Source organism: Globicephala melas, chromosome 18 (assembly GCF_963455315.2).
Source record: "Globicephala melas chromosome 18, mGloMel1.2, whole genome shotgun sequence".
Classification (NCBI taxonomy): Eukaryota; Metazoa; Chordata; class Mammalia; order Artiodactyla; family Delphinidae; genus Globicephala; species Globicephala melas.
In genome coordinates, this window is record NC_083331.1 from 51,025,784 (window position 1) to 51,042,805 (window position 17,022).

A 17,022-nucleotide genomic window follows, 5' to 3' on the forward strand; every position below is an offset into this window, starting at 1 on the left:
GGATAAGGTCGGTGAATTTAGATATCCATTCCTTTCTCAGAGTCACAGATTATTAATATAATGGCTAGACTGAAAGACTTCTCTTCAAGGATCTGAGCTAATGTCATGCCAAGCTTTCAGGGGAAGGAGAGAATAATAACACTATAGCAATGCCTTTGATTTCTAAAGTGCTTTTCTTTGGAAGAGCTCGAAGTACAATTTCTGTTTCTCACCTTTAATGTCAGTGCATTCTCAGGGCTGAGAAATAGCCTTTTTAGTAAAAACTGAAAAATAGAAGCAATTATTAAATGATGAAAGGAAGCACAGTCTTCAAAGAGAGATCTTTGTTCCCAGAAGAACAAAAAGAAAATGAAAATAGGTCAAAAACAGATAATCATGAACGACTACGATTTTTAATACTCACTAATAGCTCAATGCTAAGCTTATTTCCCTTCAACCTTTGCTTATTCACTGGTCTACTTCTCCCTTCCTCTCCCCTCCTATCTTATGCAAAAGAATTTCCCCTTAATACCAACACTCTCACTCTCATTTCTGTTCTTCGTTTTGTGAACCTTCATTTTTTCCATCACCTAATCTTTCCCAGAGATTTCATTTTCTCCTACACACCCATTGCCAATCATTACAGGAATGGGTCATTTTCCCGAACTTTGTTCCCCCTTGACCTCTCCATAATCTTTGATACCATGGAGCATCCCATCCATCCCTCAGTTGTTCCTTTCTTGACTTACATAGTGTGGAAGAACCAAACTTAGTTGTGTTTGGATTAAAATCTATTACAGGCATGATATAAGCTGTACCCAAAGGGTCTTAAGCTTTTTTATCAACAGAAGAACCCATGATATCACACTGTTATCTATATTTATATGTATATCTATACCTATGACTCTGTAAGTCTGTGTTTATGTCTATATGTATTTCTACATCTACATCTAGAACTATATCTACGTGTAATTCTCTCTATATAATTAACATAAGGTTGGTGAGTTCAACTAGAGCTTAAATGAGCATATTTAATTTTCTAAAATAACCATATGTTATAGCTAAAGAAAAAAAAAGCAATTTTTTTAATGATTGAGCAACAAATAAAATGCATTTTGACTTCATTGAGTTGGTAGTAAACTTATAAAATTCACTACTAGAAAGGTTGGGCAGGAAACATAATTGAATTATAAGAAGGTAAAATAAGTATTATGAAATTATATTATATAAACTACATAAAAACTTGGAGAATTATGATGTTATAATTTTAAAAAGAAAAAACAATTAAAATTAAATGCATATCACAAATACAGTAATATAAAAATATGGAAGCTTGGGACAAAAGATAGAGGGATTTATAAAAATGAAAATAATTGTGGTTAAGATTTTTTTTTCAAATTTTTAAATTGGATTTTTTTAATTAGTTACCTATTTTGTACGTATTAGTGTATATATGTCAATCCCAATCTCCCAATTTATACCCCACCCAAAAAAAGCAATTTCTTAAAACAAGTATCATTTTATGTATAAAATACATTAGTCTTGCAATAAGAGGGTTAAGATCTGGGAGATCAAACAAAATTTTGGAGTTAAAAGTCAAATACCTTTGAAAGCCTCTTGCTCCCTTTGTGATAAAACAAGATTAAAGAGAGAAGCTGTAATTCATGATAGTAAGACATAGCAGATAAAGTTCTGAGCTTAAATAAAACTTTTTCTAGCTGATTTCATGCTCCTTGGTCATTGGATGTAAGTGTTCTCTGATCGTCTCTTCCTTCTCTTATTGTGAAGGGAAACCATCAATATAGTGTTTTGAATGACCAACCTGTGTCAACAAGATTACTTCCTCTGAAATCTTCTTTTCAAATGCCATCAGAACCTGTCATTTCTTTTCGTTTTAATCGGGACTGAATCAATCTTTTAGCATTATAATTTTTGTTCCTCATTACATTGATCTGTCTCTCCTACCTATATGATCAAACCCCTGCTTCACTGTTCCCCCCCCCTTCCATGTTCAAATCCCTTTCATCTTAAAAAAATAGCCTCTAAAAATTAATAGCCTAACCTTATAAATCTGTTTAGCTGGCACCCTGTCTCTCCATCACAGCCAAATTTCTCAGAAGAGTTGATGACACTGGCCACCTTCATCTTCTGGTTCCTACCATTAGCTCATGGAAACAACTCTCCTCAAGGTCACTAATGACCTTGCTGATACATTCTTGTTGACATATCCATCCCTATGACTAACTGACCTTTCAAAAGGTGCCACTGGCTATTCATGCCTTTAAAAATCTTGTCTCTCATTGTCTTTTGAAACCATCCTCCTCCCACCAACCCCAACACACTCTTGGGTTTTTTGTTGTTGTTGTTTGTTGTTGTTGTTTACAGGCATACCTTGTTTAATTTCACTTTGCTTTATGGTGCTTTACAGATACTGTTTTTTACAAATTGAAGTTTTGTGGGGACCCTGTGCATTAGTGCCATTTTTCCAAAAGCATTTGCTCTGTGTCACATTTTGATAATTCTCACAATATTTCAAACTTTTTTGTTATTGTATTTATCATGGTGATCCATGATCAATGATCTTTGATGTTGCTGTTACAAAAAGATTGTGACATGCTGAAGGCTCAGATGATAGCTAGCATTTTTTAGCAATACAGTATTTTTAATTAAGGTGTGTACATCATTTTTTTAGACATAATGCTATTGCACACTTAATAGACTACAGTGTAGTATAAACATACCTTTGACATGTGTTGGGAAATCAAAAAACTAGTTGTGACTTGCTTTATTGCGATATTCACTTTATTGAAGTGATCTGGAATTGAACCCACAATATCTCTGAGGTGTGCCTACATTTCTCTAGCCATTTTATCTCAGCTGCCTTTGCTACTTCACCATCCTCTACCAAGCCCTTAAATGTTGATGTTCCTAAAGACTTAATATCCCTCTTCTCTTCTTGTTCAGTGTCTGCCTTTTGACAAGTCATCCATGCCCATGGCTTCAGTGGCCACTTGTATGCTCCTGACTCCTTTGTTTATATCCACTCCACACCTTGTCTCTGAGTTACCTTTGGTTAGTCAACTGCCTACTTGACACCTTCACTTAAATATCCCAAAAGTATTGCAGACTCAACAGGTTCAAAACGAAATTCATAATTCTCTTCACTAACCTTGTCCTCTATCTCAATAACACTATCCTCTAGTCAATTGATGTCCTTGAAATCTTGAAGTCTTTTTTATACCTTTCTTCCCTTAACCACCAGTATGCAATCCATCAGCAAATCCTGTCAATTTACCTCCCAAATGCCTCTTGAATTACATACCTCTCTCCATTTATATCATCATATCTCCCCTGAACTACAACAATAGCTACCTAAATATTCTCCCTTTATTCACCCTGATATCCATTCCCCTAATCTCTTGCCTACACAGTTGCCAGACTGATATTTTTAGAAGGATAATTGGAACATATCACCCTCCTAAATAAAAATACAACTCTTCATTGTTCTTAGAATAAAGACCCAAATCCTTAGCATTAACTGCCTGTCCTTACTTCCCTTCCATCCCTCGTCATTCCCCCTTGCCCTCTGTTCCAGTCACTTAATCTGTGTTAAATGTGCTATACTCCCACCTTCTACAGACCCTTAGCATATAAGGTTTCCTCTGCCCGTTGTGCTGTCTTCTCCATCCAGGGCACTGTGTCCTTGGGCCCATGTTTTGATCTGAACTCTCTTCAAAGTGGCACTTCTGACTGCTCTCTGTTCTGTTCTCTCTTCTCCACATTAACTCAGACATTGAGGATGGCAGCTTCTTTTCCTTGATTTGTCCAAATACTATTTGCATTAACGTTTAAATAAAGATATGGGATGATGGGAGTAGCAATACATTGTAAAAGCCCAGACCAAACGATGTAAAACGTAGTTTTAGAAATTCCTGTTTGTAAGTTCTTTGGCCACTCCTGTAATTGACCATTTCTCATTGGTTGACATTTTTCTACAAGCCTGACCCTGTTGCTATTTTGCTCAGCAGCCCCCCTTCTTCTTTCTTCCATCTCTCTTTTTCTCTTTTTCACCTTCCTTTCTTCTTCTTTCCCCTCTAACCCCCACCCCCTAAATTCTTATTAATTACTTATGCCTGGTAGTTTAGTTGTCTTTTGCTGTCCCAGGCTATCCTCAGAGAATCTCATCCTCACAACCATACACAATGACATATCCACTCTTTGGGAGGTATTATATGCTACCTTTTAAAATAAAATTATTTTCTTGTGTCAAAACAAAATAAACATTCAATCATCCACACTTAAAACACCAAAACTGTCTCGCTTACTCCCCTTATTCAATAGTCATTGTAGTGAATTCCAGGAACTTCACGGTGCTGATCAAAGAAAAAGATATGACCACTTGGGGGTGGGCAGTAGCAAACTAAGTGCTTTGACAGGTTTGCATGGAGAGGGAGTCATTCCCAGCATGAAACCTTCCAAAGATAACAGCACAGGGGCCGTAACCCAAAAGGGGAGGAGGGCAAGGGAACTCCTGAGAGAGAGAAGGATCACAGAGGGAGCCTACATGTCTAGGTGTCAACGCTCAGCAGCATGGTAGGCAGTTCCTGAGTCAGAGAGCTCTGAAGGCAGCAGCGGCTTGGAGGATTTTATAGCTCCAAAAGTTGATAACATGGATGCACAGGTAACCATAACACAAGATCAGCTATGTGATCATGAGAAAAGCATCAACATTTTCTGGGAGCTCTGATGTGGTAGGGAGAGCTTTTAACAGAGGATTCAGGGGAAAGGTTCTGAAAAAGGTGTGGGATTTGGGGGAAGCAGAGGAGTTACACAATGCCAGGTTTTCAAGCCCAGGGTGATTTTAAGCATAATGATGCCACCAACCGAGGTAGGAAGAAATGGGAGCAGAATTGGGAGCACACAATTGGTTTTAAGAAGCTGAATGAATGTGCATTGGTTTGAGCAAGTGGTCTGGGATACTAAAAGGATGTATTTGTGGAGGTTAATTTCCAAGCAGTGAAAAACGGGAGAGGTGTTCAGGTGAGAGGTTGGTGCCTGAGATCCAGATTTGGGAATGATTCCAAAGATTTTAAATGTAGTACATTCAAAGAGAGGTTACCTATGGAGAAAATACTAAATGAGAAGAAAATGAAAGTTGAAGCATGATGTTTCTACACATCCAATGGTAGAGGAGAAGCCGGAAAATAACTAGTGCAATTACGTGGTTAAGGTGAGGTGTGATGAGAGGTAGGCAGGGTGAAGGTAGAGGAGGTGGGCGCATTCTACCATCCAAAACCAGCCCATCCTTCAGAGTCTGGTCTGAATCTTAATTCCTCCACACAGCTTTCTCAGGCCAAAAGGTTGTTTTTAATCCTTTGAACTCAGAATGTTAGTTTATTGTCTGCAACCCTCACTTGGCAATTAATTGTGCATTACCTTGAAACATTACTTTTTGGGGGCATACTCATCAACTAGATGGCATCATCTTATAACCCTTTGACCCATCAATAAATTTACCCATAGTAATTTATCAATAAGTACATATTGATTGATTAATTTTAATACATCTTAATAGGTTCTTTTAAAAAAATCTATTTATTTATTTTTGGCTGTGTTGGTCTTCGTTGCTGCACGCATGCTTTCTCTAGTAGCAGTGAGCGGGGGCTACTCTTCGTTGAGGTGAGCAGGGGCTACTCTTCGTTGCGGTTTGCCGGCTTCTCATTGCAGTGGCTACTCTTGTTGCAGAGCACGGACTCTAGGTGCATGGCCTCCAGTAGTTGTGTTGCACGGGCTTAGTTGTTCTGTGGCATGTGGGATCTTCCCGGGCCAGGGCTCAAACCCGTGTCCCCTGCATTGGCAGGCGGATTCTTAACCACTGCACCACCAGGGAAGCCCAATACATCTTAGTATTTACAAGATAAGGAGTTTCCCTCGACCTGTTATTGTCTCTTTGTCATTAGGCTTTATTCTCTGTGTTTAAGATATAATGACTGTTTAAACATCCCTCTTTCTCTCTCTTTCCAAAACATTTGTTGAGCCCTGACTATGTGCTAGCAAAGGACTTTGCTAGAGGCCAGGAATACAAAAATGAGTAAGATCCAGTCCCTATTTCAAGAAACTCAGAGTCTGTCAGGGAGTCATTTTGAGAGAGGAGTGCCACCCATGAAGGCAGGCCCTGACTGAGAGTGGGTCCTGGGGGATGATAAACACTGAGGTTGACATAGCCACAGAATATGGAGCATGGAGAGGGAGGCAATAGAGGATGTGTTTGGGGTACAGTGGGGTCAAAAGAGGATATGCCTGAGGTAAACCTTAAAGAATGAAATAAGAGTAAGCCAGGTGCAGAGGCGAGGTGGGGATGGAGCCACTCCGAGCAGAAAGGAGAGGAGTGGCAAAGGTTCTAACGCCAGAGAGCACGGGCTCTGAGCGTGTGTGCGCATGCGAGCTCACACATGCTTGTGTCTACTCGTGTGTGTAGAACTATGGGATTCCTGTCTAAGAGGCATTCTCTGCACTCATCCATGATCAGTTATGTTTAGTGATAGCAGTAAATCCAGTAATTACAAATTCAATGCCATGTAGAAAAATGCCTTTTTGTGTAAGACATTATGGGTAGATATTTGTAATTTGTGATAAGCTTAGGTACCTTTTCAGAAGATTGCTTCTATTTTAAGAGTTAATGCTTTGCTTTTATGTAATTTGAGCTCTGTGTACTAAAGATTCTGAAATATGTATAAAAGAAAATATACATGTCATCAGTACAGAAATTTAGAAGGTCAGAGCCAGTGAAAGTTTTTCCTTTCCCACTTTTTTCATTTTAAGATTTATCAGAAAGCCTGACACAAAGCAGTTTGTCAGCAAGCACTAGTGTGTGTCTTAATTTTTCAAGTTCTTAAACTTTTTCTCATCTTTGAGTCTTTCAAAAGAGTGATAACATTTGCCAGGGCTTGAGCCAATGGCGTGGATGATAGGTGCCATTCATGAGAGATGCTCAGTCAAATCACAATAAAACATAGGCACAGCATTTCTAGGAAGGTGATATTGATGTTGCTTCTGATTTCAGAACCCACCTTTCAATATCGGTATTCAGTTCATGGTACATTCAAGTGCTTCTGATTCTGTATTTAGGTGACTTAGAGATGCAGTGCTTAAATGGCATACGAAGCTCATTTAAGAAACTCACTGAAACCCAGTTTAGGTAGTTGTTTAACAGACAATATGAATGTTTATGATGTTACCCATTCTAATGATTCAGGAGCAACAGTGAAGCCATCACCACTACCAAAAAACCAATGTGTTTTTTTCTGTAGTCATTTCCAAAGACAGAAAAGAAACTATATAATATGTGATAAAATTAAAATAGTGGAAACACACGTAGGAAATTATCATATTGTTAAATGCTTGCTACATACTTTCATAATTTCCCATCCATATTTGTTTCAACCTCTTCTCTTTCAGTGGTTTTCACTTCCACTTAGCTGATTGGTAGATTTGAAGGAGGAAAAAAATCCTGATTGAGAAGTGGGTTGCTATGGCAACCTTGCACTACAATTATATTTTTCTGTCTGTAGCTATAAACGGTAAAATGTAGCTTTTCTAATTATGCTGCAACATTTTTAACTCTATTGGTACCAAACCTTCTACAAAGTTTGCTGTCACCCTAAATTAAATCATACTATGTTAAATTAAATCATACTATATATTTATTTCTATCTCAACAAAACCTATCTAAACAAAAACCTTCTTGTATTAACTAGAATCTGTCATGTAAAAATTAGGAGTCTAATACTCTCAGTAAAATGTCAAAGTATAGTGATTTAAAAATCTTATCTGAATCCCTAGAATACACATTATAGACATTCAAAGTAATTAGAACATTAACCTGAGTCAAGGTTTATTATTTTTGAAAAGTCTTGTTTGAATAGAATGAGGAGAAAGCTAATTCAGAATGTGCTGCTATGGATTCTGCAATGCTTGAAAATTTCTGTCCCTCTGTGTCTATTGACAGCTAAAGTTTATTTGAGCTCTTATAGATCCAACCTAAATTATACTAATTTACATTTTATTAACCACAACTGAATCTACACACATTTAGAAAGTGCAGTATATGAATGTTCAAGGTACTTAATCCACAGCAAGTCCTCAGGGCTCTGTGGAACTGAGGATTCCTTGCAATCACTCTGCCTTCCCATGGTCATGCAGTGGTTTACCAGCCACAGATCTGGACCAGTCTCATTCTTTTGTAAATGAAGAAGCAGATTCTTCAGAGAGGATGAAATCAAAGTTAGTGGCAAAACTAGTCTAAAACCTAGGTGTCTGGAATTTTAGCCCACTGAATGCTCCATTGTTGTGGTGTGGCTCATTGAAATGGTCCTTGGCCACTGAAAGTAAGACATTGTTACAGCAATCATTCTTTTGAGCAAAGAATCTAAAGATTCTTTTGAATCTTTAGAATGCCTTGCATCTGTAAGCTCTTTGAGACCATGGACCACACCACACCTTTTCTAGTCTTTGAATGCCCAACTTTGCCTCATACGTTGTTCTGTGTCCTAACATTATAACTAGGGCAGTTGTGGAATAAGTGCTTTTTGAACTGATGCTGTCTTGGGCAAGGAAATAATGCAGGACAACCTATTGTTCTTAGATTTTCAGTGGTCATACCTGGAAGAGTATTGGTTTGATACAGTGTGATAGAGGGAAAAGCATGGGATTTGACATGAGAAAGGCTAGATTAAAACCTTGGCTGAGTCACTAGCAGTGTGATCCAGGGCAAATTACTCACCTTGTTTTAAGACTCAGTGAAAAAAAAAAAAACAAACATATACACTCCACAGGATAGATGTGTGCATTGAATAAAATAAAGTATGTGAGAACTTGGCCAAGTTGGCATGTTATTCAAAAAATATAATTTCCCTCTCCTTTGCCATTGTTGGAATAAAAATTCTATTTATGGGACACAAAAGCTAAGCATGATGGAAAGTGAAAAGAAAACTCACCATCAACTCTTAGAGTCAGTTATTCTTTCAACTTTGACCTGTGCTGAGTAATAGAAATGTTCTTCTCAAAGTCAATCTGGAACAGAAGTAACAGAGCCAAGCATGTTTTCCAAAAAAGCCATAATGCAAAAAGTGATCTTTGCAGCAGCGTATTAAAATGAGGAAATATAAACAAGTTGACAGTGTTATTTCTATTAGCTCTGGCCTTTGGGCTACAATCTGCAAGTTTTCACATGTTGCTGGGGAAAGCTGCCTTTTGATTCCTGAAAATTATTCTTTACAATTATAGCCACGAGTGTGGTGTCATTGACCCTGCAAATGTCTTATGGGGTTGAGGGAAAGACAGAGGGGAGAACCAGGGTCGACTCATCCAAGCTTAAACAGTGTGTCTCAAAGTGGTGTTCAAACAGGATCATTCCACATGAATGTCTCTCGTTTTTGTCTCTTCAAAACATTCCGGGCCACAGCTTTCTGCCTCGCTCTCACATTCTAATGCCCCTGCTTGGCATGGCCTCGAGCTCCTGGCACGGCATGAATGACTCCTCTCATTGTCCCCAGGGCCGGGGTTCTGTCATCTGTGGCTGTCACTGCAGAGATGCAAATGAAAGCTCCTTTGAGGTGGATTGCCCTCAGGGTGGACTTGCCCTGGCCCAGGCCAACAGGCGTGTAAATGCATCGCCCTCAGAAATAAATACGCTCCTCTGCTTTTCCTGGCCTTCACAACTGCACGCCTAGCTTTTCCTTCCCCAAGCCATCTCTTTCCTGTGCACCCAGATCTTCTCTACTCATCTTTGACTCTCAGACACAGTCAATATTTATCCACCTCTTTGAGGGCTTAGCCACTTTACATGGAAGAAATTTAGCTTTTTATCAATGTGATTCTGGCATAAGCAAAGTTGGGCACCATCCCTTGTCTCCTTTTTTGTAATCCTCCCTTCCTTCTTGTTACTGCTCTCCTGCCTGTTTTCAGATATCCAGTGCCTTGTCATTAATAGATGGGACTGACCACCTTCTTACCCTTTCCTCTATCCCTGGATGAGAAGCATATAATCAGCTAATCGACACAGATACATGAAACACACATTATCACTTGAGTGACATTAATTTATTCCCAATGCAGGGATATGTTTTGAGAAGGGAAGATGATGGTAATCAATATAAATAAAATAATATCTAATTGTAAAATCTAGCATTAGGTTAGAATGGGGCAACTATTATCCTGTAAATTAATTTTTTCCAGGCATATCATGTTACTCAATAACTCATCTTAGCGCCCAGCACCTACTAGGTATTAGGTAGTGGAATCAACAATGGACTTCTGTGGGACAGCTAAACTTGAACAGTTTTTAAAGTTTTAGGCCACTCTTCAGTACCCATTTTCCTCCTTACCAAATAGAATTTCAGCCAATCCCTCCACCGTTCAACACATCTTTCTTGGGCACCAACATCATATATAATCCTAGTACTTGGGATATAACTATCCTTTTAGGGCTTTCAGTCCAGGCAGGGTGGAAACAAAAAAATTCTGTGTAATTCAGAACAGCATGGTATGAGTTGTGAAGAAGGTGTGCTATGGGAAGACGTAGAAATGTATTCATCACAGCGTTGGGTACCACTACAGACAGTAATCCCCAAGATAGAGTCTGAAGGGTAAGGCGAGTATCCAGGTGAAAGGGAGAAGGAGGTATGCCCGAGAAAAGAAAGAATGTGCTGTTGTGGTGAGATGGGTTTAGGAAGTGCAAGTGGTTTGGCCCAGCTACAGCGCTGGGTTTGTATGGGACGAGCACAACAGCCACAGCACTTAAACTGAGCCAGGAGGTGCTCTAATGCTTTGCATGCCCTCCTGCTGGCTTCAAAGCCACCATCAACACAAGAACCAGAAGACCCACCAGGCTCTGTGTCTGCTTCGCCACTGCCCATCACCCAGGAACTCACTACCACACTGCCAGAAAGCTTCAGGACTAATTCCTTCATGTCCCCCATCCCTGTGGCCATGGATCCCCATGGGAACTCCAATCAGATCATTTCTTGTCACCTGGACCATCCCCACAGAGCTCTGTGCATCGCTGAACATGACCCAACCTAACAGCATCCCAACCCCTCAAACCTGTTCACTGAACCTTCCTGGATACATCATTCAGTATCATCAAAACTTGCTCCTCTTCAGGCTCGTCTCTCAGTGAGGGCTGCTTTTCTTCTAATCCCATGTATCACAGGGTCTGGAGGAAGAGGCGGGATCCTGTTTGCTCCATATTGCTAGTTCCTATCAAGTTTAACTCCCTCCTCCCTAAAACTCCTCATCCTCTTTGAAGCCACGCCATCATGAGCTTCTCTTCCTCACTGGAGTCATCCGAAGGTCTCTGAGCCACTCACCCTCACTCCGTGGAGACTTTGGCACTGGATTCATCGTCTCCCACAAACACCCCTCCTGTCATAATGCCTGCTGATTCCCAAATCCATATAGTGGATCCTTCCCCATCCTGGCCTTTCACTCTCTTGATCTTCTCTCCAATGATCTTGTCCATTGTCCTACCCCAGCCCCCGGTAGATCTTGCCCTTGTAAGTAACCACACACACTACAAAACTTCAATTTCAAAGCTTTCCCTTTCTGGCTTCCATTTTCTATCTACTCACGCTTTATCTACTCTATCCAGCTCAGTCCCGCTAGTCCTCTGATTCCAGTTCTCCAGCCCCACCACAACCACCAATCCATTGATTCTACCATCTTTCAACAGCTCCTCTCCCCTCATATCCTCAGTTCCCTCCATGTCCGTCTCAGATCCCACGTTCCCTCGCTGTAATCACTTCCTTGCATACCCCTTCCCTTGTCATCATTCTTTGTTCCACTTTCTTGGCTGAATTAGAAACTTCGTTAAATCCAACTCTCTGTTTAGTCCATTCCTGCTCCTAAAGCAGCTGAACATGGCAAAAGAAAATTATTTTTATTTTAGTTATTTTAATTCCATGAGCCTTAACCTCAACTAAGCCATTGGTGTTGCCCAAAGAGTCCTTGAAAGGCAGCACTGCTGGGGGAGGGCTTATGGAGCCAGACTTCCTGGTTTGGATTTCTCACTCTGCCCCTTAACAGCTGTATCATCATGGGTTATTTATTTTCACTTTCTGTGCCTCAGTCTTTTCATCTGTAAAATAGAAAGAAGCAGAATACTTATCTCTGGGATTGAAGTGAGGATCAAATGAGTGAGCTCTCTGTGCTTCCATCCAAGACCAACCTCCCCCTACTTGTGCCCTAGGTCTCCTGGTTTCCCAAGTCTAGCAATTTTCTGCTTACTCTCCTGCACCATCAAATTTACTGTCTTAACTGTATCATTCCCATCAACATATCTACATACTCTAGTAACCTTCCTTGACCTATCAACCTTCAGGTAGCTTCCCATTTTTCTCTTCCCTCTTCACTGCAAAATGCCTCAAAAGAAGTACCTACATCAATGCCTCTGCCTCCCATTTTGCCTTACATCCACTCCTAGAAGGTTTTTTCACCACTGCTCCATCAAAACTGCTCTTATCAGGGTTAACAATGACCACCGTATTGCCAACACCATGGTAACTCCCCACTCTTGTTTTATTTGCTCGGTCCGTAGCATTTGGCATGGCCAAATGCAACTTGACAGATCAAATGCTTCTTGAAACACTTGTCTCACTTGACTTCCCGGAACCACACCCTCATATTTCTCTTCTTTTCTCCTTGACTACTTCTTTTCAGACTCTTTTACTGTTTCCTTCTCATATTCTTGATGTCTGGACATTGCAAGGATCAGGGGTCCGTGCTTGGCCCTCTTTTCATCTCTACCTGCATTGACTTCCTTGGTGATCTCATCCAGTTTCAAGGGTTAGATGCCATCTCGAACCTGATGATGCCCATATTTATATGCTCTTCCTCCGATATCCTCATGGCTCATTTTATCACTTCCTTCAGGTCTTGGCTCAAATTTCACATCACAGACAGGTGTTCCCACACCATCACTCTATATTCTCTTACTCTGTTTTATTTTCTTCTTAGTACTCTTCTTCATCTGTCATATATTTATTTGTGTATTGAAAGCCTTTTGAGAACAGGGGAATTACCCACTTTGTAGAGTGCCATGTGCATAGAAAGCTACCAATAAATGTGTTAGATAAAATCATGATTTCATTCAGACCTGACAGCACCCCAACAATCCTATTGGAAGAGTTATTACAAATGAAGAAATGGAATCAGTTTAGGCCATTGTCACACAGCTGGCAATTCAGGCAGCCTGACCCCAGAGGCTACCTGCTCCCTAAGGTGCTGCAGAAGCCAGAGGGGTACAGAGAGTCTAGATCACAGGGATACTTTCATGGAATTTATCTTGAGGATAATGGGGAACCACTGAGGTGGGAGTTTCAGGGTGGGGGGGTGACATGCCCTAGATAAAGTTCTGACTGCATCCCATATATGCCCATAATTGCCTGCTCTAGTTCCTGAGTGATCAAATCATGCCGGCTCAGAGGCTGCCTTGGCACTTTGTTGGAAAGTTTAGGCTGACAGTGTGTGTAAGCTTTGCCAGCATCAAACTGGCCTGTGCTGACAATATTTAAGTCAGATTTAGTTAAGAGCTTCAAATCAACTTCACCTTGAGGTCTGTGCAATTAAAAACCTTTCTTGCTGTTTCCGTAGCAGCTCGATAGTTGGCATAATTCCTAAAGAAGCTTATATGTTAATGCCCAAGAACCATTTACTATGCTGTGCACTGCTGACCCAAAATGTCACAACTTGAGTGAGACAGTCTAGTAAAATATTAAGCTGTTTAAAGAACACATTATGTTTCAAACTATAGTTGGGGAGGACAGGGTGTCCAAAAATCTGATTAAATGAACTTTTAAAATACCTGTAATTTGACTTATTTAAAGTTTAGAGCTCCAAAGATCCTGGCCTTTCAGGTAGCTCATGCACAAGGGTTGTAAGATGCATGAGCTATTTCCATATAGACAATAAATGCATTTGGTGAATAGATGCTAAAATTTACGTGTTTCCATGGTGAAATGAACTGCTGTTTCTGTTCTAAAGGGAACCAACTGTTCACCCTCCAATACCTCCAAAGCCCAGTTCTCCTGTTTCATCTCCTAACCAGCTGAGGCGGGATAACAGGTAAGACCTAGCACTCCAGAATTTCTTGCAAAATGAAGTTCAAGGGAAATGAAAGCAAATGAATTGTGACTTGTTTTGTGCAAATCATGGGTATGTTTTGTGTGCATATTCACTGAAGAAGCACTTGGAAAGATTTTCTAATTCTATTTGCCCACACAAACGTGTATTTATGTTTGTCGTTGGATACTTATGGCCATTACTTGTCTTATGGAAGTACTTTCAATATAGAAACTAAACAGTAGTCATGTCCAGGAAGTGGGTAGTTCTTTAGTCTTATTTTAATTGAGACATTTGTAATTTATTTCAAAACTATCACAAAATTTGAAAAAATGTTCTAATTAACTTGTCTCCGAACCAAGAAAAAAAGACAGACTTGCTTTTCTACTTTGAATCTCCAGTGCTCTATAATTAATACTTAAAAACAAATTCAGAGATCTGAACATCTTCCCATGTGTTCCTGTTAAACAGTTTAATCATATCGTATCGAACTGTTTTTCAAGACCTACATGGCACATTTCCATTATTATTGAGAGAATTAAAAAATGGTATCTCAATGAAGACTGAATACATTAGATTTGCTTAATGGCCTGCCTTTGATTCTTTTGTATTTTTACTTTTTGATGGTGATTCTTTTGACAACATGTAAGACAATTTGAGAACTATTCTTTATTAAGGGGGTAACTTCAGCCAGAAAATGCTGATTGGGTGGCAGGGCTGTGTAGCTTTAGGCATTCAACCTAAGAGTTAAAAACCCAGGTCTGAATTTCTATTCAGTGAAATTTCACAGTACCTTTGAAATTTTGTCCTTGGGAGGAGAAGATACTTTTTTTTAATGTTAAGAGAATACTTCTTCATTGAATTAATTAAAATATAGGCCAGATTTATAATTTTTAATTTGCGCAACGGTTATAATTATACTCTTAAAAATAACTTCTCAGGCTTTCTATCTTACATTATTTTTCCTTTTACTCTGATAGTACTGAACAATTAAATCTTAATTTGAATAAGATTTTTTAGGGGGCTAAAAAAAGTTGGTGTTAGTACCACCTAAATTCTAAACTAAAACTCGGGACTCTAGAGCAGTGACCTTGTACAGATTCAAAAGAAGCTAGATTCCGTGGGAACTGGTCTAATCCATTTTTACTACTCTAATTTATTTCTTCCACAAATGATCTTAAATATAAAATGAGGACAACTTGCATGTTAAAACCCTGATTACTTTAATCACAGCAAGATGACTTTAATGAAAGAATATGAAAGGGAAGTGTTTCCTATGTAATTAACACATGTCCTCAGGAGTACAAAAAAATAGTTGAATATAATTTCTTGAGAACAAGCAAGAATGTATAAGTAGGCCAATCAGATACTTAGAAAAACAGCAGAGAAAAGTCTTATATCACAAATTGTAACAGAACCTAGTACTGTAAAATTTAATTCTAACAACTCAGTGTGGTCTTTCTCAATGTGGTGGGTGTACTGGAAATATGAAAGTCTTTACCATCTTATCTGAGAAAACATATTTCAAATGGGATATTCAAATGGGATTCAAATGGGATAAGTATTTGGGATAAGTATGGGATAATGGGATAAGTATTCAAATGGGATAAGTATTCAAATGGGATAAGTCTTTGAGAAAAAAATCTGATACCTAACAAAAAATGATTCTTCTTATTATTATTTTTTATTTTATTTATTTATTTTTGGCTGCGTTGGGTCTTCTTTGCAGTGCACAGGCTTCTCACTGAGGTGGCCTCTCCCGTTGCAGAGCACGGGCTCTAGGCATGTGGGCCTCAATAGTTGTGGCATGCGGGCTCAGCAGTTGTGGCTCACGGGCTCCAGGGCGCGGGCTTCAGTAGCTGTGGCGCACGGGCTCAGCTGCTCCGCGGCATGTGGGATCTTCCCGGACCAGGGCTGGAACCCGTGTCCCCTGCATTGGCAGGCGGACTCTTAACCACTGAGCCACCAGGGAAGCCCTGATTCTTATTATTTTTAAATATTGTATCATTATCTAATAGAGATAAGTGTAAAAATTCTTTATTGATGACTGGAAACTAAAATAAAATGAACATGAACATATTTAGAAGATTTTTATCTCCAGTAGTGGTATTGTTCAAACACACTTTCATCTCTTTGAATGTAAATGTTTTCTCATAAATTTAAATCTAACAGAGAAGTGTTTTCTTACCTAACAGACATTATCTTTAACTTGAAAAATATAGGCAGATATGTCCACCTAAACCAAGTGCATATACAGAAACCAGCAGATCTGCTGAAAGAAATATAAGGTATAGTGGTCTATATCTATATATCTATATCTGTGTAATTGTAGATATGATAAAGTATGCTTTGTTGGAACACAAACATACCTAAAATTAATAATAAAATAGACAAATCAGTTTTCCAGCTGACTTCAATAGTGGGTAATAAATGTTTTTATATGTACCTACAGAATTTTATTACTTTTATTTCTATTCTAAGCATTACATTATGAGCAACCAAAATTGTCTGAACATGATAACAGAATAAGATTAAACCCCTTAAGACAGGAAAACCGCTGTTGTTGACGTGTAAGTGAATAGGTGGAAATATAGTTATTTGATTGAACATCTGCAAAAGCTTTGCCTAGAACTGGCTGTATGACAAGATCATATTCAGCTTCACCTGCACCATCAGAAAAAGGCTTACAAATTGCACTGATGCTTTTGAGCAAGGTTTCCCCCTGACAGTGCTGGTTTACGCCTGTTGTCTTGAACATCCCATCCAATTTAGTACTTGTTTTGGATATTTATTTATTTATTTGAAAAACACTATTTTTAAAATTAGTTTTTGAACAATGTTATTTTATAGATCTATCAATATGATAAACCAATTTTTTTATTATGGTTAAAAACCTAACATAATTTACCATCTTAACCATTATAA

At 39.0% G+C, this 17,022-nt stretch overlaps 1 protein-coding gene across 5 annotated transcripts in view; it reads left to right on the forward strand.

Moving 5' to 3' along the window:
- SCEL (sciellin) overlaps positions 1–17,022 on the forward strand; it is a 326,999-nt gene that overhangs the window by 239,972 nt on the left and 70,005 nt on the right. For all 5 annotated transcript variants that reach the window (XM_060288050.2, XM_060288051.2, XM_060288049.2 and 2 more), the window contains 2 exons: positions 14,020–14,100; positions 16,320–16,385. In XM_060288050.2, coding sequence (XP_060144033.1) covers positions 14,020–14,100; positions 16,320–16,385 — 147 coding nt within the window. The remainder of the gene's footprint in view (positions 1–14,019; positions 14,101–16,319; positions 16,386–17,022) is intronic.